This window comes from Scatophagus argus, chromosome 4, assembly GCF_020382885.2.
Source record: "Scatophagus argus isolate fScaArg1 chromosome 4, fScaArg1.pri, whole genome shotgun sequence".
Lineage (NCBI taxonomy): Eukaryota > Metazoa > Chordata > Actinopteri > Scatophagidae > Scatophagus > Scatophagus argus.
Genome location: NC_058496.1, coordinates 15805222 through 15826382, shown reverse-complemented (window position 1 = coordinate 15826382; position 21161 = coordinate 15805222). Strand labels below are relative to the sequence as shown.

General features: G+C 39.8%; 2 protein-coding genes across 9 annotated transcripts in view; both read left to right on the top strand.

The window, feature by feature from the left end:
* Positions 1–21161, top strand: part of LOC124057339 (UDP-glucuronosyltransferase 2A2-like) — a 29153-nt gene that overhangs the window by 2881 nt on the left and 5111 nt on the right. The window contains exons 2-7 of one of the 6 annotated variants that reach the window (XM_046385442.1): positions 2533–3186; positions 3395–3543; positions 3681–3812; positions 4066–4153; positions 4265–4484; positions 4807–5943. The exons of 1 other annotated variant lie outside the window; for it this stretch is intronic. In XM_046385442.1, coding sequence (XP_046241398.1) covers positions 2533–3186; positions 3395–3543; positions 3681–3812; positions 4066–4153; positions 4265–4484; positions 4807–5092 — 1529 coding nt within the window. In that variant the 3' untranslated portion in view covers positions 5093–5943. Of the gene's footprint in view, positions 1–248; positions 469–1132; positions 1814–2532; positions 3187–3394; positions 3544–3680; positions 3813–4065; positions 4154–4264; positions 4485–4806; positions 5944–14921; positions 15680–15838; positions 15988–16120; positions 16253–17365; positions 17454–17558; positions 17779–18046; positions 18692–19827; positions 19983–21161 lie in introns of those variants that run through there. 4 more of the 6 variants (XM_046385441.1, XM_046385439.1, XM_046385443.1 and 1 more) reach the window with 4 other exon arrangements.
* Positions 7848–13396, top strand: LOC124057340 (UDP-glucuronosyltransferase 2A2-like). Of its 3 annotated transcripts, none has more exons than XM_046385445.1 (7): positions 7848–7943; positions 8981–9756; positions 9919–10067; positions 10210–10341; positions 11297–11384; positions 11854–12073; positions 12342–13396. In XM_046385445.1, exons 2-7 carry the CDS (start codon positions 9036–9038, stop codon positions 12625–12627), a joined length of 1596 nt encoding a protein of 531 aa, XP_046241401.1. In that variant the 5' UTR covers positions 7848–7943; positions 8981–9035; the 3' UTR covers positions 12628–13396. The 3 variants fall into 3 exon arrangements, with proteins under 3 accessions (XP_046241401.1, XP_046241402.1, XP_046241400.1); XM_046385446.1 differs by having other exon boundaries at positions 7926–7943; positions 9699–9756; XM_046385444.1 differs by lacking the exon at positions 7848–7943 and having other exon boundaries at positions 8005–9756.

Genomic DNA, 21161 nt, shown 5'->3' with positions numbered 1-21161 from the left:
TTATTACATTGAAGAAGTCTGAAACAAAACTAATTGGCCTCAATTTCAGTGCTACCAAAGGTGCTTCAACTAAGTACTGAGTTAAGCACCTGAATGCTTACAATCCTTTTTAGGATTCTTAGCGTACATACATGAAGGAAAAAAATAATAATTTCAATAATTTTAGTGTAAGACAGCAGTAAAACAAAATGCAAAAAAATGAAAGGGTCTGAATATTTTGTAAATTCAACATATATTTCACCTATTAGGTCACCCGAAAACCAGAGCTTTCATCACCCATGGTGGTGCAAATGGGATATATGAGGCCATCTACCACGGAGTTCCCATGGTGGGCATCCCCATGTTTGCTGACCAGCCAGAAAACTTGATCCATATGAAAGCTAGAGGAGCTGCAACTACTGTGGACCTGAACTTCATGAAGACCGAGGACCTGAGAGATGCAATCAATGCTGTCATCAATGAGAAATCGTAAGTTCTCTGAATTAACTGCACTTAGTGTTTTTCAGGGTGTTACAAGGTGCTGAAAAATAGTTTTCTTGCCATTTTTCCTTCTTAGCGAGCTCACATTAATAACAGACACACAATAGACCACATACCATGGTTTAAGGCTACACGATAGAGTTCGATTACCTCCACAAAGTTTCAAGGTCACAAAGAGATTAACACATAAAAGCAATGGATGAACTTTTCCCCTCATTTATTGGCTTTCATGGTGGAGAAATAAAGGTTCTATATATGACACTTAGTGCCACTTGATGTCGCAGTAGAGTGCCAGCATCTCAGACCAAAACTAACGAGCACACTGGTCGCACCTCCCATCTATTCAGAAACAGCAGTTACATTGGTCTCCTCAAAGCCACTTGCTTCCTTTGACAAAACTTTTCTGCACAGATAATCGTAAAACATACTTTGTTCAAACTGGACACAAACATCTCATTGCATTAAGTTATCTGAAAGAAACAAACAAACAAAAAAATCGAACATTGTTCTTTCTTTTTTAACCCCGTTCTTCGGTGAGGCAAAGAAACTATAGTATAAAGTAGAAAAATGTATAAAAATGAAAAACACATACCTACATAAAATACATAATGCATGCATCCACATATTCACTCCTGTATCTCCACATTCACAGGTATAAGGAGAATGCCATGCGGCTGTCCAGTATCCACCATGACAGGCCCATGAGCCCTCTGGATGAGGCTGTATTCTGGATAGAGTTCACCATGAGACACAAGGGGGCCAAGCACCTGAGGGTCCAGGCCCATGAGCTCACCTGGTACCAGTATCACAGTCTGGATGTCCTGGTCTTCCTCCTTGCCATCGTTCTGTCCCTCATATTCCTCTTCATCAAGTCCTGCACTTTCTGCTTCCAGAGGTGCTGTGGCAGAAAGGGAAAGACAAAGAGAAAGACTGAGTGACTGAGTCAATTGAAATGTAACTGATAAAAAATGAATGGCTAAAAAAAACAGCACATCATGTAATTACAGTGTCCTGGACAATAATTTGTAGCTTGCAATGAGTAATTGGCTCTACAACAACCAAAAAGGCAACACATTCAAAAAAATCTGTTTACGGTTTCCAGTATAATTGTGATCTCCTATTGGAGCAGTCACCTGTATGACAAACAGGAGCAATGATATTGTTGTACTTTTTTTTTTAAACTAATCTACAAACCTAATGAAACAAATTGTTAACATGTAAATAGACAAACACTTTTCTGTATGTGTGGACACTCCTCTTGTTTGCTCCTTCACACTGTTAGACTCTGGGATGCCGCTATGGTAAATACAAAATAATAAAGTGCCACTACAGAGTTTCAATGTGAAAGAAAATGTGAAGAAGTGCCCTCTAAGGTGGCTTTCAAGAGAATGAGCAGCTACAATGGTTCTCCACTCTACCAGAAACTGTGAAAGGTAAAAACTATATATATGATATCTATATATATAGAGAGAGATATATATATAACTGATGATCTGATGGTATAAGCTCCGGAATAAATATTTTTCAGCAATTTGGGTGTTTGGGTGCCTTTCTTACTGTCAGTAAAAAGAGTGACACGTTTCCCTGGATGACAGACAAGACAGTTGCTCTCCATCAACTTTTCCTCAATAAAAGCACATCTTCTATTTCGTTCTATTTCTATGGTGTTTCCAAGACCAGTTAGTTGAAATCTGATCTTTTTATTTGATTTCACTCCGTCTGTCCACAGCAAGCAAAAGGTATCCTGGGACGAGAGGTCTGATTTTACTTTGCTTCTGGATTGCGTATAAAGGTTAGAGGTAGTCACTACCTTTTACCTATAACAACTTGCTTGGGCTGCGTGTGTTATCTGATGTGTCATGTAGCACAAAGAGGAGCTACAAGCCAGAGTACATATTTGATTAATCATTACTTTCCCAGCAGTGTCCTTTAAAAAGGATCAGATATCAGGCCACACCAGGTATTTCCCTTGACAAACCACCATGAGGTTCAGAGAGAGTCTCTCTGTCTGCATCCTGCTGGTACTTTATGCAACAAGCAGTGTAAATGGAGGGAACATTTTGGTGTGGTACACTGACGGCAGCCACTGGATTAACATGAAGCCTGTGCTGGAGACCCTGATCGACAGAGGACACCAGGTGACGGTTCTGGTCCCCAGTGTTTCGATGTTCATGAACACCAATGAGCCTGTCCGCATTCGCTACGAACCGTTCAATGTCTCCTTCTCTATGGAGACCATGAAGAAGGTTCTGGATGACTTCTTTCAATTCTCCATATACGAGATCGATCATATGAGCTACTTGCAGGTTTACATCAAATACATGGATATGATGAAGCTCAATATGAAGTACCAGTTGAAGTATTTGGATGGTGTGCTGAAATCAGACACCATCATGAAGAGGCTGAAGGAGGGGAAATATGACCTTCTCCTGGCTGATCCCATCTACCCAGGCAGTGACCTAACAGCAGAGATTTTGGGCATCCCCCTCATCTTCTCCCTGCGCTTTTCCCTTGCCCATAACTGGGAGAGGTATTGTGGTCAGCTACCTGCTCCACCTTCCTTTGTCCCCAGCACGATGAGCAAACTGACCGATAACATGAACTTCTTTGAGAGAGTGTGGAACTTCCTCTTCTATGCACTGCAGGATTTTGCAGTAGGTAATATTTTTTGGAAAGAAGTAGATAAGTATTACTCTGAAATCAAAGGTGAGTAACTCAGCAAAAAGAAGTACTGTGTTTAACAATACATTTTTATGGATAAACTACACTGATAATGTTATTGCTTTGGACTAATTACCATAGCTCTATATCACTTTTGTCAATAATTTGATATTTTATAGAAATAAAATGTGAAATTATCTCAGGTTTTGGGCATTCTGTGCAACGGGCAGTTGTCGTCCTTTACTTGTGATAGGAACTCCCACCAGTGCCTGTGAGATGATGGGTAGAGCAGACATCTGGTTGTTGCGGACCTACTGGGATTTTGACTTCCCTCGTCCTTTCCTCCCCAACTTCAAATTTGTTGGTGGGATCCACTGCCGACCTGCTAAACCTTTACCAAAGGTAGGGCTCTCTCCACTATACACCATCACAAGCCTATTCATGTTCTGTTACACCTCCACAGCAATGCTGACTTTGAACATAACACAAAATGAAATTTCTGGTTGGTTTGTATTAAGATAATGTCACTCTTATTGCAGGATATGGAAGAGTTTGTGCAGAGTTCAGGAGACGCTGGTGTCGTGGTCTTCACTTTGGGATCATTCATCAAGAACATCACCAGAGAGAAGGGAAATATGATCGCCTCGGCCCTCGCTCAGATCCCACAGAAGGTTAGAGGACAATCTTGCCATTTGTGCTCTGGATGGATCAGGACATTTGGACTGAATGTAGGGCGAGGGTAAACAATCAAATGTGTAATAAATACCATTTAAGAAGATTTGATAGAGACATGGAGGTGGGAATTTCAGAACTACTGGACACAATCAGCAAACATCAACCATTTTCCAAATAAAAGTACTTCAGTGTTGTAATGAAATCAGCAGTATTGTGTTAGTCTAAAAGTGTTCTTACCATTGTTTATAGGTGTTGTGGAGGTACAGTGGAGAAAAACCAGAGACTCTGGGTGCCAACACCAGAATATACAACTGGATCCCTCAGAATGACATACTGGGTAAGTAAAATTTTTATAAAATCAGCTGAACAGACTTCCGGGACTGAGATATAATAGAATAAAGAACATAGCAAGCAACATATTTTTCATGATTTGTTGGTATCCAATCAGGTCATCCCAAGACCAGAGCTTTCATCACCCATGGTGGTGCAAATGGGATATATGAGGCCATCTACCACGGTGTTCCCATGGTGGGCATCCCCTTGTTTGGTGACCAGCCAGATAACTTGGTCCATATGAAGGCTAGGGGAGCTGCAATTATCGTAGACTTGAACTTCATGAAAACAGAGGACCTCAGAGATGCAATCAGTGCTGTCATCAATGAGAAATCGTAAGTTCTCTTACCTCCCTGATCTCCAACTGTTTTAGGATCTTGTCACTTTGCCTTTATATTCACATTAAAATACAGTTTAAAAACATGCCAAAGGAGCCACAATCTAATGCAGTAGGACACAGTTAAGAGTTTGAAGGTCACCAAGAGATTACAAATCTGCTGGATGGCCCTTGATTGCCTTTATTGAAACTAAAAGAAATTCAATCTTCTTGTCCTTTTCATGCCCACTAACAGTAAGGCAAAGACACAAAACAATGAAATTCAGAAATAACTAACACATAAATCCACATTTTCCACCCCATTATATCCACATTCACAGGTATAAGGAGAATGCCATGCGGCTGTCCAGTATCCACCATGACAGGCCCATGAGCCCTCTAGATGAGGTCGTATTCTGGATAGAGTTCACCATGAGACACAAGGGGGCCAAGCACCTGAGGGTCCAGGCCCATGAGCTCACCTGGTACCAGTATCACAGTCTGGATGTCCTGGTCTTCCTCCTTGCCATCGTTCTGTCCCTCATATTCCTCTTCATCAAGTCCTGCACTTTCTGCTTCCAGAGGTGCTGTGGCAGAAAGGGAAAGACAAAGAGAAAGGCTGAGTGACTGAGTCAATTGAAATGTAACTTGTAAAGAATTACTGGCTGATAAAACAGAATTTGTAGCTTGGGACGAGACATTGGATCTACAACAACTAAGAAGGCAAGATATTCATCATCTGACATTCATCTGTTTACAGTGTCCAGTATTATTGTGACCTCCTGTTGGAGCAGTCACTTGCATTTGTTTTGTCTTGTCTAAAAACCTAATCAAACAACTAAACTGTTAACAACTAAATAGACAAACATCATGCATTTGCTTTCCTGTATGTGTGGACATTCTTCCTGTTTGCTCCTTCACACTGGTAGACTCTGGGATGCCCCTATAATAAAGTGCCTCTACAGTAGCCCAGGATGGAAGAAAATGTGATGAAGTGCCCTCTAATCTGTCTTCTTCAGCTGGAGAAAAAGCAATGCAGTACCCTTTAGGGTTCCAGTGAATTAAATGCGATAAACTGACCTTACAAACGGAAAAAAATGCACAGCAGTGCCATAAAGGCTGCACTACATAGTAGAAAATTAGTTGGTCTCCACATGCTTCTAAATGCTTAATCAGTTATTCGCACCCTGTGGTAGTAGTTATACTTTAAATCTGAGTGACATAATAAAAACATTTTAATCTTAAGCTTGTTTATAAATGCATCAGGAATTCCTGTATACTGAATTCTGTATACTCAATGCAGCTGCCCCTCAGACAGACTGAGTGATAGTATGCACATTTAAAGTTGATTTCCAATGCACAAATAAACGCAAAGAAGAAAAAGAATAAGAAGAACAAGCACAGTATGCTGCTGTTGCACTCATGATGTCTGAACTATTGCATCTGGGTAGCGCCAGTGAATAAACTAAAGAGACAAACATGGTGTCACCACTGTGTATATATTATTTTCTAAAACAAGCTACATTGTCTTCTTTGACAGATTTCATCTATTTTTGTGTTTCTCAACTTCTGTGGGCATATTTCATCAGTTTTAATTGTGGATTCTAACAAAATCACCCTATTTTTCGATTTCTATCAGTGTGTTTAATTAATATTTGTATGCATTTTAAAATGAATGGGATCCTACAGAACTACAGACTCATTTTTCTTATACTCAACTTTAAAAGCCTACTGAGGTGATATACATGCAGCCACGGACTCCATTCAGACAAAAATATAATACACACAAAACTTTGATCTTTCAGTATTGTACACTTCATTTGTTAAATGTCTATTTGAGGAGATTTTGAACTCCAAAGTGAAGGGCTTTGCAGCTTGTTGGCAATTTCATCAGGGAGTCACATAAACAGCTGGAGTGAGCACAGTGCATTTTAGAAGTGAAACCAAAAAAAACCAAACAAAAAGGTTTGAAACTATTCTCTATCATACACATTTATGTCCATAAGTCCAATGACAAGCCCTCCTTCACTGCAATAAACATGGTAGACTAATAATCTCCTCAATTCCCTAATTCTTACACTTGCCATATCCGTCTTCAAGTTTGAGGTGTGGAAAAATAATACATACAGTCATGGAAAAATTATTAGACCATCCTTGTTTTCTTCTCTTTCTTGTTCATTTTAATGACTGGTACCACTAAAGGTATATTACCTGAAGAATACAATGAACATGACAAAAAATGCAACTGATTCCATAATACTTTATGTCCTGTTTGACATGCTTAAGCTTAATTGTATTCCCAGGGTATATAAGAGGCCATTTCATGTCATAAGCAGCACTGCAAAGGCCTATAGTGGTTTCCTGTTTTCACATGTCTATTGATTATTATTAATTATTAATGTTAAGCTTCATGAACATGAAAGCAGGCCAAGCAGTGAGTTCCATCCCCTTCCTTTGTTGTTTGGACACAGTTTTCACAAGACTGTGTGGCTCAAACAGGTGTGTGGCTTTTGTAATTAATGAGTACCAACACACTAATGAGTTCTTACTAACTGCCACTGTCAGTATTAAAACTGAAATAAATTCAGGTATTCTATGTTTCTAAATGTGATTCCTGTCTACATGAATATCATCATTTCTTAAGAGTAGTTATGTTTTGTTTTTTTGTTTTCTGGTTGACACATTACATTACTTTATATCATTGCAACAGTGAGCTAGACTTCACAGACACTACATTTACAAACAAAGCAGTAGTCTTTCATGGTCTTTTGGTACCCTCTATTGGCTTTTCAACTTTACTGCAGTAAAGTCCATGGGAAGAGAGTAGCATATGATGAACAGAACAAATACACTGATCAGCTATTACATAATGAGAACTGACAGTGACAGGTGAACTGAACAACACTGATTATCTCGTTACAGGGTACCTTTCAGTGGATGGGATATGTTAGGCAGCAAGTGAACATTTTGTCCTTGAAGCTGATATGTTGAAAGCAGAAAAATTGGACAAGCATAAAGATTTGAGCCACTCTGACAAGGACCAAATTGTTCCCAGTCTGCAGTGGTCACTGGATTTCATACAGAAGTTAGAGGTAGTCACTACCTTTTTGGCAATAACAACTTGCTTGGGCTGGGTGTGTTATCTGATGTGTCATAAGATAATATGAACTTTATTGATCCCACAGCGGGGGAGTTTCACTTGTCATGGCAGCAGATGTGACAACTATAGATGCACTGTCACATGTGTTTGTGTTTTTAATTGTGTGGGTGGCCGCAGTTTAATGTGTTCTTATAAATATATCATTTTGTGGTTGTGGACAATAAGATGCAGTTTCACAAATGCACCACAAGGGGAGTGTTTGCCCAAGTAGACGCAGGTTGCGGTAGGTCAGCACGGGGTTTACGCCCTCAGACGGATACAGCCTGCTGAACAGACACAGCTAATGTCTCCTGTCTCGACTTCCCCTGTGCGAAACTGGTCAGTAATGTGTATGCATACACTGTCAAAATATTTCCAAGGACTTTTGAAGTCTAACGAATCGGTATTAACGAAGTTTAATACGGAAACCGTAGTTATATTTTGGGATTCAACTTCGTAGCTGATCATAACGGCAGCTTCCATGTAAACACAATTATTATCAGGTTATCCCCGTTAGCTTCTGATATAAATAACAGACAGATGAATGCATTAAGTAAATGAAACAGTGTTACGCAGCTACAAATGGATTCAGTTATTATTACGTGTAATTCATGTTTTGTTTAGATAGTATTGCTAAGAATATTTCCCGTTTCAGTAAACTGTGACGTGGGCTATTTACAGTGTAAAATCCACTGGTTAACAGTATTCTGTTATACTGGAATGCACTATTAACTGCATCTGAACAATACACAGCAGTAACTTACAGCGGTATCTGATAGCTGAAATACTGTCGTACTAAGACAGTTATGCTAAATCTGGTTATATTTGTTTACGCCAGTGATGTGCAGTATAAATTTATGTTGTTATGAAAATGCTAAATTGTGGGAATAGGTTATGTAAATACTTGTTATGGGTTGTGAACTACAGATGATTTTGAAATAGTTTCTGTAAATGGATTTCATTTTATGGGAGAAAAAGAGAAACTAAGCCAGAGGAATAATATTGTCTAATAATGACGGATACAGCCTGCTGAACAGACACAGCTAATGTCTCCTGTCTCTACTTCACCTGTACAAACAGGACATCACATCTGGTTTAGGTCGCATCAGCTGAGAGGCTTGTAACACAGACAGATGCAGAATAGAGTGCAAAAAGTGTGCAAAACAGTTTCAAAAATATAAAGAGTACATAACTCTCAATAACAGTTTTAAAATAAACAATATACCAAAATACAGGCTACGTACATATCAGCATAGTGGTGGAAGATGATGATTGTGGGTACTTTATCTCATGGTGAACTCTGTCCAGAATACACGCAGAGCAAAGAGGAAATACAAGTCAGTTAATCTTTGACTGGTTAATGATTATTTTCCCAGGAGTGTCCTTTTGAAATGATCAGGTCATACCAGGCTTTTGTCCTGACAAACCACCATGACGTTCAGAGAGAGTCTCTCCGCTTGCATCCTGCTGGTACTTTGTGCGACAAGCAGTGTAAATGGAGGGAACATTTTGGTGTGGTACGCTGACGGCAGCCACTGGATTAACATGAAGCCTGTGCTGGAGACCCTGATCGACAGAGGACACCAGGTGACGGTTCTGGTGCCAAGTACATCAATGTTTATGAATGCCAGTGAGCCGTCCCGCTTTCGCTATGAACCATTCAACGTCTCTGTGTCAATGGAGGCCATGGAAAAGTTCATGGAGGACTCCCTTCAATTTATCCTATATGAGATGGAGCATATGAGCTACTTGCAGATTTATATTAGGTTCACAGAGATAATGAAGATCAGTGTGCAGAATTCTTTTAAGTGTTTGGATGGTGTGCTGAAATCAGACATCATCATGAAGAGGCTGAAGGAGGGGAAATATGACCTTCTCCTGGCTGATCCTGTCTTCCCTGGCAGTGACTTAATGGCAGAGATTTTGGGTATCCCCCTCGTCTTCTCCATGCGCTTTTCCATTGCCCATTACTGGGAGAGGTATTGTGGTCAGCTACCTGCTCCACCTTCCTTTGTCCCCAGCACTACGAGCAAACTGACTGATAACATGGACTTCTTTGAGAGAGTGTGGAACTTTCTCCTCTATGCACTGCAGGACACTGCAATCACCATGTTTTGGAAAGAGATAGATAACTATTACTCTGAAGTCAAAGGTGAGTAACTCAGCTAAAAGGTGATTGCTTTGAATTCATTACAGTAATTTGACATCACTTTTGTCAACAAATGCAAATGCATGCAAATAACTAAAATTTGAAATTATCTCAAGCTTTGGGCATTCTGTGCAATGGGCAGCTGTCATCTTTTACTTGTGACAGGAAGTCCCACCAGTGCCTGTGAGTTGATAGGTAGAGCTGACATCTGGCTGATGCGGACCTACTGGGATTTTGACTTCCCTCGTCCTTTCCTCCCCAACTTCAAATTTGTTGGTGGGATCCACTGCCGACCTGCTAAACCTTTACCAAAGGTAGGGCTCTCTCCACTATACACCATCACAAGCCTATTCATGTTTTGTTACACCTCCACAGTACTACTGACACATACAGTGAGGAAAATAAGAAATAAATTCCTGGTTGGTTTGTATTAAGATAATGTCACTCTTATTGCAGGATATGGAAGAGTTTGTGCAGAGTTCAGGAGACGCTGGTGTCGTGGTCTTCACTTTGGGATCATTCATCAAGAACATCACCAGAGAGAAGGGAAATATGATCGCCTCGGCCCTCGCTCAGATCCCACAGAAGGTCAGAGGACAATCTACATGGGGCAGCTGGCACTAACTTAAATCCAGTTTTAATATCCCAGCGGGAACACAGTGCTATTTCAAAAATGTATAGGTTGAAGGGAGGTATTGGGTTTTATGTCCCAGCACTATAGTTACTGAATGCAATGCTGGCACACACATACAAAAATAACCGCATGAAACTACAGTCACATCTGGCATAAACATCTATCCTGAGTGATCCGATCACAAGTGGTTGACTCCAAGAGCACTACCCTCTTACTCTGTTTAAAGTTGCATAATTTATTAAGTTGTTAAGTGAGAAGAAACTCAAACTTTTTCAAAACCGCTATGGTAAATTCTTGATTATTTGCTCCTTCTTGTCAAATCAACATTAAACGCAATAAAATACAAATCTGGTCTGAACTACATTATATAACTAAATTATTTGCAGATAGGCTGAGGAACTGAGATTCAATCACAAGTGGTCACTTGAAATGAATGTGGAGAGGCAACCATATATTAACTGTGATAGATTCCCATCTGAAACAAAGTTTAAGTCTCAGATTTACTGTCATAACACCTTAGCATTCAAGGAAACCAACACATTCCTACAGGGCTGAAAGTTAATCAGCTTATGATAAGGTAATCCATGGTTTGACTTTAGTGGTAATAAAATTATAAGCGATATGGCATTTTTCCTCTGGTTGGATCAGGACATTTGGACTGCATGTAGGGTGAAGGTAAACAATCAAATGTGTAATAAATATAAAACATTTAGGAAGCTTTAATAGAGAGGAGAAGATGGGAATTTCAAAATTAAGTGTAACAAATCACACTGGGCAGATGTTTTTTTAGAACACATGAAACTACAAGTCACAATCACCAAACATCAACCATTTTCCAAATAAAAGTTTTGTTGTTATGAAATCTGCAGTATTGTGTTAGTCTAAAAGTGTTCTTACCTTTGTTTATAGGTGTTGTGGAGGTACAGTGGAGAAAAACCAGAGACTCTGGGTGCCAACACCAGAATATATGACTGGATCCCTCAGAATGACATACTGGGTAAGTAAAATTAGCTGAACAGACCTCTGAAACTCAGATATTTTACTCTAGTGAACCTATCAATACCACAGTGTAAAAATATTTTTTACAAGTGAAGTCCTGCTTTTACTTCAAAGTACAAAAGTATTAGCATTAAAATATGCTTAAAGTACCAACAGCAAAAAGTACTCATTATGCATTTCAGAGTCATCGACATTATATTATGGGGTTACAATTATTGATTATTGTGTAAATCACTTTAATGTTGCAGTTGATAAGGCCGGGGCTAATTTCAATTACTCTCCCCGCCATGTGCTGTCACTGTTAAACTGGCCAGAATAAGAAGACAAAAACAGATTTTATTTACTGATTTACTGTTTTGTATTTTTACAAGCTGTGAAGTAACTAGTGACTAATGTTATCAACTATTTGTAGTGTGATAAAATAAAAACAGCAACATATTTTTCATGATTTGTTGGTATCCAATCAGGTCATCCCAAGACCAGAGCTTTCATCACTCATGGTGGTGCAAATGGGATATATGAGGCCATCTACCACGGTGTTCCCATGGTGGGCATCCCCTTGGTTGCTGACCAGCCAGATAACTTGGCCCATATGAAGGCTAGGGGAGCTGCAATTGTCTTAGACTTGAACTCAATGAAGACTGAGGACCTCAAAGATGCAGTCAATGCTGTCATCAATGAGAAATCGTAAGTTCTCTTACCTCCCTGATCTCCATCTGTTTTAGGATCTTGTTACTTTGCCTTTATAAGGACTGCAGAGTTTTAAGGTCACTAAGAGATTACAAAACTACTAGACAGCCTTTACCCTCATACATTGCCTTGAAAGTAAAATAAATTTAATCCCCTTGTCCCTTTTATGCCCACTCTTAGTGAGGCAAAGTAAGAAAAGAATGAAAATTTTGAAATACATAACGCATGAATCCATATTTCCACCCCATTATATCCACATTCACAGGTATAAGGAGAATGTCATGCGGCTGTCCAGTATCCACCATGACAGGCCCATAAGCCCTCTGGATGAGGCTGTATTCTGGATAGAGTTCACCATGAGACACAAGGGGGCCAAGCACCTGAGGGTCCAGGCCCATGAGCTCACCTGGTACCAGTATCACAGCCTGGATGTCCTGGTCTTCCTCCTTGCCATCGTTCTGTCCCTCATATTCCTCTTCATCAAGTCCTGCACTTTCTGCTTCCAGAGGTGCTGTGGCAGAAAGGGAAAGACAAAGAGAAAGACTGAGTGACTGAAACAATTGAAATGTAACTGGTAAAGAATTAATGGATGAAAAAAACAGTTCACTGGGTGTCCTGTTGGTCTGTAACATGTCATTAAAGCACAGTGTCCTGGATTGGAATTTGTAGCTTTGTAACAACCAAGAAGGCAAGACATTCAAAAAATCTGTTCATAGCGAGGCAGTGTTTTTGCAAACGCCTTTTGGAGCAGTCAGTTGAGCCTGAAAAACTATTAAAATACTTTGTTAGCGTCTAAAGACACAATCACTATGTATTTACTTTCCAATACGTGTGGACATTCTTCTTGTTTGCTCTCTCACACTAATGGAATTGGGGATGCCCCTATGGTAAATAAAGAACATCAAGTGTCATCTATTGTTCCCTTCCTGTGAAAAACATTTCATGCAGTGTAGTAATGGATGCTTTTAAAATGGAGAAAATGCAGCACAAAGCCATAGAGACTGCCCTGGTAAAAAATGAATTGGTCTCCATGTACCTCAAATGCTTAATCACCCAGTAGTTTCCCTTTGTGTTTTCATTACAGTAGTAGTTATACTTACTTACACGAATATCTGAGTCAAATAATAAAACAATTTTATTCTTAAGCAGGATTGAAAGCTGTTTCAGCATAAATGCTTAAGGATTTTCTGTATACTGGTGCTTCACTAAATGCCCCTCAGACAGCATGAGTCCACAGCATGAATCACTTCACTCACACAGGGCCATGTGGGTTTGGATTTTTCTTCAACCTTTCATAATAAACACCTTCTTTTAGAAACTGCTTTTTGTGTTTATTTGTGTTATCTTTGTGTAACATTTACATTTGTATGATGATCTAAAAAAATAAGAAATCACAAAGGAGGCAAACACCTTTTCACACCACTGTATGTTCCAAGCCAGATGAGCTATATAACATCTGGCCATCTCGGATTTCAAGTACAGCTCACAATCCTGTCATCTGCAGAAGTTTTTGGATGACTCTGCCATTGTGAGGTACTGAGGTGGACATTGTGGACTGCTACAAGTATCTAGGAGTCCTCATAGACAATAAACTGGACTGGACAGTCAACACTAATGCCCTCTACAAGAAAGGGAGGAGTCGCCTTTTTTCTCCTGAGAAAACTCAGGTCTTTTAATGTCTGTGTCAAAAGCGTCGCTGACGCAGAGGACTGAACTCCAATGCATAATCTCAAAAGAAGAGGCAGGCGGTGATCCAAAAATAATGTTCTTTTATTTATAATAAAAAAGCTCAAAACAGGCACACACTTACTGTGGTGAAGGATCTACAAAAACTGGCAAAAAAAATCATGACTTTGTAAAACAAGAAATTCATGGCATGAAGACTGAATACAATCCAACAAGAGGTGACTGGGAAGACAAGGACTAAATAGACAAGACAACGAGACACAGGTGAAACACATAAGGGGAGGAGAAAGCAATCAAGACAACCAAAAGTAAAGTTACATGAAACAGGGACACACAGGGGAAGTGACACTTTCAAAATAAAACAGGACATGACAAGAACCTTGAACATAACACATGAAAACACAAGACACACATGAAACATGACACATGGACTCAAAAACGTGACAGTCTGCAGGACAATGCTGATGTTTTACTACTCAGTGGTCTCCAGTGTCATCTTCTATGCTGTGGTGTGCTGGGGCAGCAGGGTGAAGACAGCTGATCCCAACAGACTCAATAAACTCATCAGGAGAGCTGTCCCTGTCCTGGGAGTGGAACTGTAGCTCTTATAAAGTTCTTATCTTATCTTATCTGAACACCTTCCTTACCCTTGTACCACTGCGGCACAACAGATGGCAGAAAATGTACTGACATTTCTCACTCTATCAGCTGCTATAGTGTATTCTTTAAAAACCATATTATTTCTTCTTTTGTATTTCTGTAAGCATACCACCAGTTTTATTTGTGGATTCTAATGAAATTACCATAAATAATAATAAAGATGATCAGCTTTTCCTCAATAAAAGCACATCATCTTCTATTTCCTTCTATTTCTATGGTGTTTCCAAGACCAGTTAACTGAAATCATGATCCTTTTGTTTGATTTCACTCCGTCTGTCCACAGCAAACAAAAAGAATCATGGGACAAGAGGTCTGATTTTATTTTGCTTCTAGATTGCGTATAAAGGTTAGAGGTAGTCACTACCTTTTAGTTATAACAACTTGCTTGGGCTGCGTTTGTTATGTGATGTGTCACGTAGCACAAAAAGGAGCTACAAACCAGAGTACATATTTGTTTAATGATTAATTTCCCAGCAGTGTGCTTTAAAAAGGATCAGATATCAGGTCACACCAGGTATTTCCCTTGACGAACCACCATGAGGTTCAGAGAGAGTCTCTCTGTCTGCATCCTGCTGGTACTTTATGCAACAAGCAGTGTAAATGGAGGGAACATTTTGGTGTGGTACACTGACGGCAGCCACTGGATTAACATGAAGCCTGTGCTGGAGACCCTGATCGACAGAGGACACCAGGTGACGGTTCTGGTGCCAAGTACATCAATGTTTATGAATGCCAAAGAGCCGTCCCGCTTTCGCTATGAACCATTCAACGTCTCTGTGTCAATGGAGACCTTGCAAAAGTTCGTGGAGGACTTCCTTCAATTCACCATGTATGACATGGATCATATGAGCTACTTGCAGATTTACCTAAGATTCATGGATATAACTAAGCTTAGTCTGCAGAACAATCTGAAGTATTTGGATGGTGTGCTGAAATCAGACACCATCATGAAGAGGCTGAAGGAGGGGAAATATGACCTTCTCCTGGCTGATCCTGTCTACCCTGGTAGTGACCTAACAGCAGAGATTTTGGGCATCCCTCTCGTCCTCTCCCTGCGCTTTTCCCTTGCCCATTACTGTGAGAGGTATTGTGGTCAGCTACCTGCTCCACCTTCCTTTGTCCCCAGCACTACGAGCAAACTGACTGATAACATGGACTTCTTTGAGAGAGTGTGGAACTTCCTCTTCTATGCACTGCAGGACATTGCAATACACACGGCTTGGAAAGAGATAGATAACTATTACTCTGAAGTCAAAGGTGAGTAACTCAGCTAAAAGGTAACTGTGTTGAATTCATTACAGTAATTGTATATCACCTTTGTCAACAATTTGATATTTTATAGAAATGAAATTTGAAATTATCTCAAGCTTTGGGCATTCTGTGCAATGGACAGCTGTCATCCTTTACTTGTGATAGGAAGTCCCACCAGTGCCTGTGAGATGATGGGTAGAGCAGACATCTGGTTGATGCGGACCTACTGGGATTTTGACTTCCCTCGTCCTGTCCTCCCCAACTTCAAATTTGTTGGTGGGATCCACTGCAGACCTGCTAAACCTTTACCAAAGGTAGGGCTCTCTCCACTATACACCATCACAAGCCTATTCATGTTTTGTTACTCCTCCACAGTAATGCCGACTTCAAACAGAACACAAAAATTTCTGGTTGGTTTGTATTAAGATAATGTCACTCTTATTGCAGGATATGGAAGAGTTTGTGCAGAGTTCAGGAGACGCTGGTGTCGTGGTCTTCGCTTTGGGATCATTCATCAAGAACATCACCAGAGAGAAGGGAAATATGATCGCCTCGGCCCTCGCTCAGATCCCACAGAAGGTCAGAGGACAATCTACATGGGGCAGCTGGCACTAACTTAAATCCAGTTTTAACAGCCCAGTGGGAACACAGTGCTATTGCAAAAATGTATAGGTTGAAGGGGGGTATTGGGTTTATGTCCCAGCATTATAGTTACTGAATGCAATGCTGGTACACACATACAAAAAAATAAATAAATAACCGCATGAAACTACAGTCACATCTGGCATAAACATCTATCCTGAGTGATCCGATCACAAGTGGTCGACTCCAAGTACAGGAAAGAACACACCCAAGACCATATGAAACAGACAGTCTAATTTCCATTTAATTCACTGTAATGCAAATGACATGTTAGGCCTCTCTTACCTGCCAAGATAAACAGCAGATGTTTGTGACAGTTTCAGCTGATTTCACTATTGAACTGAGAGCACTACCCCCTGACTCTGTTTAAAGTTGCACAATTTATTAAGTTGTGAAGTGAGGAGAAACTCAAACTTTTTCAAAACCGCTATGGTAAATTCTTGATTATTTGCTCCTTCTTGTCAAATCAACATTAAACGCAATAAAATACAAATCTGGTCTGAACTACATTATATAACTAAATTATTTGCAGATAGGCTGAGGAACTGAGACTGAAGTGGTCACTTGAAATGAATGTGGAGAGGCAACCATATATTAACTGTGATAGATTCCCATCTGAAACAAAGTTTAAGTCTCAGATTTACTGTCATAACACCTTAGCATTCAAGGAAACCAACACATTCCTACAGGGCTGGAAGTTAATCAGCTTATGACAAGGTAACCCATGGTTTGACTTTATTGGTAATAACATTATAAGCGATATGGCATTTTTCCTCTGTTTGGATCAGGACATTTGGACTGCATGTAGGGTGAAGGTAAACAATCAAATGTGTAATAAATGTATACCATTTAGAAAGATTTGATAGAGAGGTGGAGATGGGAATTTCAAAATTAAGTGTAACAAATCACACTGGGCAGATTTTTCTTAGAACACATAAAACTACAAGTCGGAAAATATCAACCATTTTCTGAATAAAAGTACTTCAGTTTTGTTGTAATGAAATCTGCAGTATTGTGTTAGTCTAAAAGTGTTCTTACCATTGTTTATAGGTGCTGTGGAGGTACAGTGGAGAAAAACCAGAGACTCTGGGTGCCAACACTAGAATATACGACTGGATCCCTCAGAATGACTTACTGGGTAAGTCAATTTTTTGTAAAACCAGCTGAACAGACCTCTGAGACTCAGATATGATAAAATAAAAACAGCAACACGTTTGTCATAATTTTTTCGGTATCCAATCAGGTCATCCCAAGACCAGAGCTTTCATCACCCATGGTGGTGCAAATGGGATATATGAGGCCATCTACCACGGTGTTCCCATGGTGGGCATCCCCTTGTTTGGTGACCAGCCAGATAACTTGGTCCATATGAAGGCTAGGGGAGCTGCAGTTATCCTAGACTTGAACTCAATGAAGACTGAGGACCTCAGAGATGCAGTCAATACTGTCATCAATGAGAAATCGTAAGTTCTCTTACCTTCCTGCTCTCCAACTGTTTTAGGATCTTGTTACTTTGCCTTTATGAAGAATGTAGATTTTTAAGGTCACTAAGAGATTACAAAACTACTAGACAGCCTTTACCCTCATACATTGCCTTGAAACTAAAATAAAGTTAATCCCCTTGTCCTTTTAATGCCCACTCTTAGTGAGGCAAAGTAAGAAAAGAATGAAAATTTTGAAATACATAACGCACAAATCCATATTTCCACCCCATTATATCCACATTCACAGGTATAAGGAGAATGCCATGCGGCTGTCCAGTATCCACCATGACAGGCCCATGAGCCCTCTGGATGAGGCTGTATTCTGGATAGAGTTCACCATGAGACACAAGGGGGCCAAGCACCTGAGGGTCCACGCCCATGAGCTCACCTGGTACCAGTATCACAGCCTGGATGTCCTGGTCTTCCTCCTTGCCATCGTTCTGTCCCTCATATTCCTCTTCATCAAGACCTGCACTTTCTGCTTCCAGAGGTGCTGTGGCAGAAAGGGAAAGACAAAGAGAAAGGCTGAGTGACTCAATTGAAATGTAACTTGTAAAGAATTACTGGCTGATAAAACAGAATTTGTAGCTTGGGACGAGACATTGGATCTACAACATCTAAGAAGGCGAGATATTCATCATCTGACATTCATCTGTTTACAGTGTCCAGTATTATTGTGACCTCCTGTTGGAGCAGTCACTTGCATTTGTTTTGTCTTGTCTAAAAACCTAATCAAACAACTAAACTGTTAACAACTAAATAGACAAACATCATGCATTTGCTTTCCTGTATGTGTGGACATTCTTCCTGTTTGCTCCTTCACACTGGTAGACTCTGGGATGCCCCTATAATAAAGTGCCTCTACAGTAGCCCAGTATGGAAGAAAATGTGATGAAGTGCCCTCTAATCTGTCTTCTTCAGCTGGAGAAAAAGCAATGCAGTACCCTTTAGGGTTCCAGTGAATTAAATGTGATAAATTGACCTTACAAATGGAAAAAAAATGCAGAATTAATATTAATATTAATATTTGTAGGCATTTTAAAATGAACTACAGACTCATTTTTCTTATACTCAACTTTAAAAGCCACTGAGGTGATATACATGCAGCCACGGACTCCATTCAGACAAAAATATAATACACACAAAACTTTGATCTTTCAGTATTGTACATTTCATTTGTTAAATGTCTATTTGAGGAGATTTTGAACTCCAAAGTGAAGGGCTTTGCAGCTTGTTGGCAATTTCATCAGGGAGTCACATAAACAGCTGTAGTGAGCACAGTGCATTTTAGAAGTGAAACCAAAAAAACAAAACAAAAGGGTTTGAAACTTCTCTCAACCATACACATTTATGTCCATAACTCCAATGACAAGCCCTCCTGCACTGCAATAAACATGGTAGATTAATAATCTCCTCAGTTCCCTAATTCTTACACTTGCCATATCCGTCTTCAAATTTGAGGTGTGGAAAAATAATACATATATTCATGTTAAGCTCCTCAAGCTCTAAAGCACCCAGCATGAAAGCAGGCCAAGCAGTGAGTTCCATCCCCTTCCTTAAACAAAAGTTGTTTGGACACAGTTTTCACAAGACTGGGGCAGCCGTGGAATTGAGATTGGAGAAGCGGCTTGTGATCGGAGGGTCGCCACTTCAATTCCCCCACTGGATGGGCAGGAAAAATTTGGGTGTGGTGGAGTGATTAATAATGGGCAAGCATAAAGATGTGAGCCACTCTGACAAGGACCAAATTGTTCCCAGTTTGCAGTGGTCACTGGATTTCATACAGAAGTTAGAGGTAGTCACTACCTTTTTGGCAATAACAACTTGCCTGGGCTGGGTGTGTTATCTGATGTGTCATAAGATAATATGAACTTTATTGATCCCACAGCGGCGGAGTTTCACTTGTCATGGCAGCAGATGTGACAACTATAGATGCACTGTCACATGTGTTTGTGTTTTTAATTGTGTGGGTGGCCGCAGTTTAACGTGTTTTTATAAATATATATAATTTTGTGGTTGTGGACAATAAGATGCAGTTTCACAAATGCACCACAAGGGGAGTGTTTGCCCAAGTAGACGCAGGTTGCGGTACGTCAGCACGGGGTTTACGCCCTCAGACGGATACAGCCTGCTGAACAGACACAGCTAATGTCTCCTGTCTCGACTTCCCCTGTGCGAAACTGGTCAGTAATGTGTATGCATACACTGTCAAAATATTTCCAAGGACTTTTGAAGTCTAACGAATCGGTATTAACGAAGTTTAATACGGAAACCGTAGTTATATTTTGGGATTCAACTTTGTAGCTGATCATAACGGCAGCTTCCATGTAAACGCAATTATTATCAGGTTATCCCCGTTAGCTTCTGATATAAATAACAGACAGATGAATGCATTAAGTAAATGAAACAGTGTTACGCAGCTACAAATGGATTCAGTTATTATTACGAGTAATTCATGTTTTGTTTAGATAGCATTGCTAAGAATATTTCCCGTTTCAGTAAACTGTGACGTGGGCTATTTACAGTGTAAAATCCACTGGTTAACAGTATTCTGTTATACTGGAATGCACTATTAACTGCATCTGAACAATACACAGCAGTAACTTACAGCGGTATCTGATAGCTGAAATACTGTCGTACTAAGACAGTTATGCTAAATCTGGTTATATTTGTTTACGCCAGTGATGTGCAGTATAAATTTATGTTGATATGAAAATGCTAAATTGTGGGAATAGGTTATGTAAATACTTGTTATGGGTTGTGAACTACAGATGATTTTGAAATAGTTTCTGTAAATGGATTTCATTTTATGGGAGAAAAAGAGAAACTAAGAGAGGAATAATATTGTCTAATAATGACGGATACAGCCTGCTGAACAGACACAGCTAATGTCTCCTGTCTCTACTTCACCTGTACGAAACAGGACATCACATCTGGTTTAGGTCGCATCAGCTGAGAGGCTTGTAACACAGACAGATACAGAATAGAGTGCAAAAAGTGTGCAAAACAGTTTCAAAAATATAAAGAATACATAACTCTTAATAAGAGTTTTAAATTAACACCGTACAATATACCAAAATACAGGCTACGTACATATCAGCATAGTGGTGGAAGATGATGATTGTGGGTACTTTATCTCATGGTGAACTCTATCCAGAATACATGCAGAGCAAAGAGGAAATACAAGTCAGTTAATTTTTGACTGTTTAATGGCAAATTCTTCCCTCCTCAGATTACAGATGTTGTCCAAGCCCGATTATCTAAAAACATGCTCCTGCTGTATTTACTTTATCTCTCCACAGCTAAAAAGCACTACCTTGGGACATGAAATTTATTTTTCTTTGCTTTGTACAGATTAGAAA

Bases quoted from the DNA above. Each gene is read 5' to 3' on its own strand.
- LOC124057340 (XM_046385445.1), top strand. From the start codon at position 9,036: ATGACGTTCAGAGAGAGTCTCTCCGCTTGCATCCTGCTGGTACTTTGT. The intron at 10,068-10,209 runs GTAGGGCTCTCT...CTCTTATTGCAG, and splicing joins CTGCTAAACCTTTACCAAAG to GATATGGAAGAGTTTGTGCA. The intron at 12,074-12,341 runs GTAAGTTCTCTT...CCACATTCACAG, and splicing joins GCTGTCATCAATGAGAAATC to GTATAAGGAGAATGTCATGC.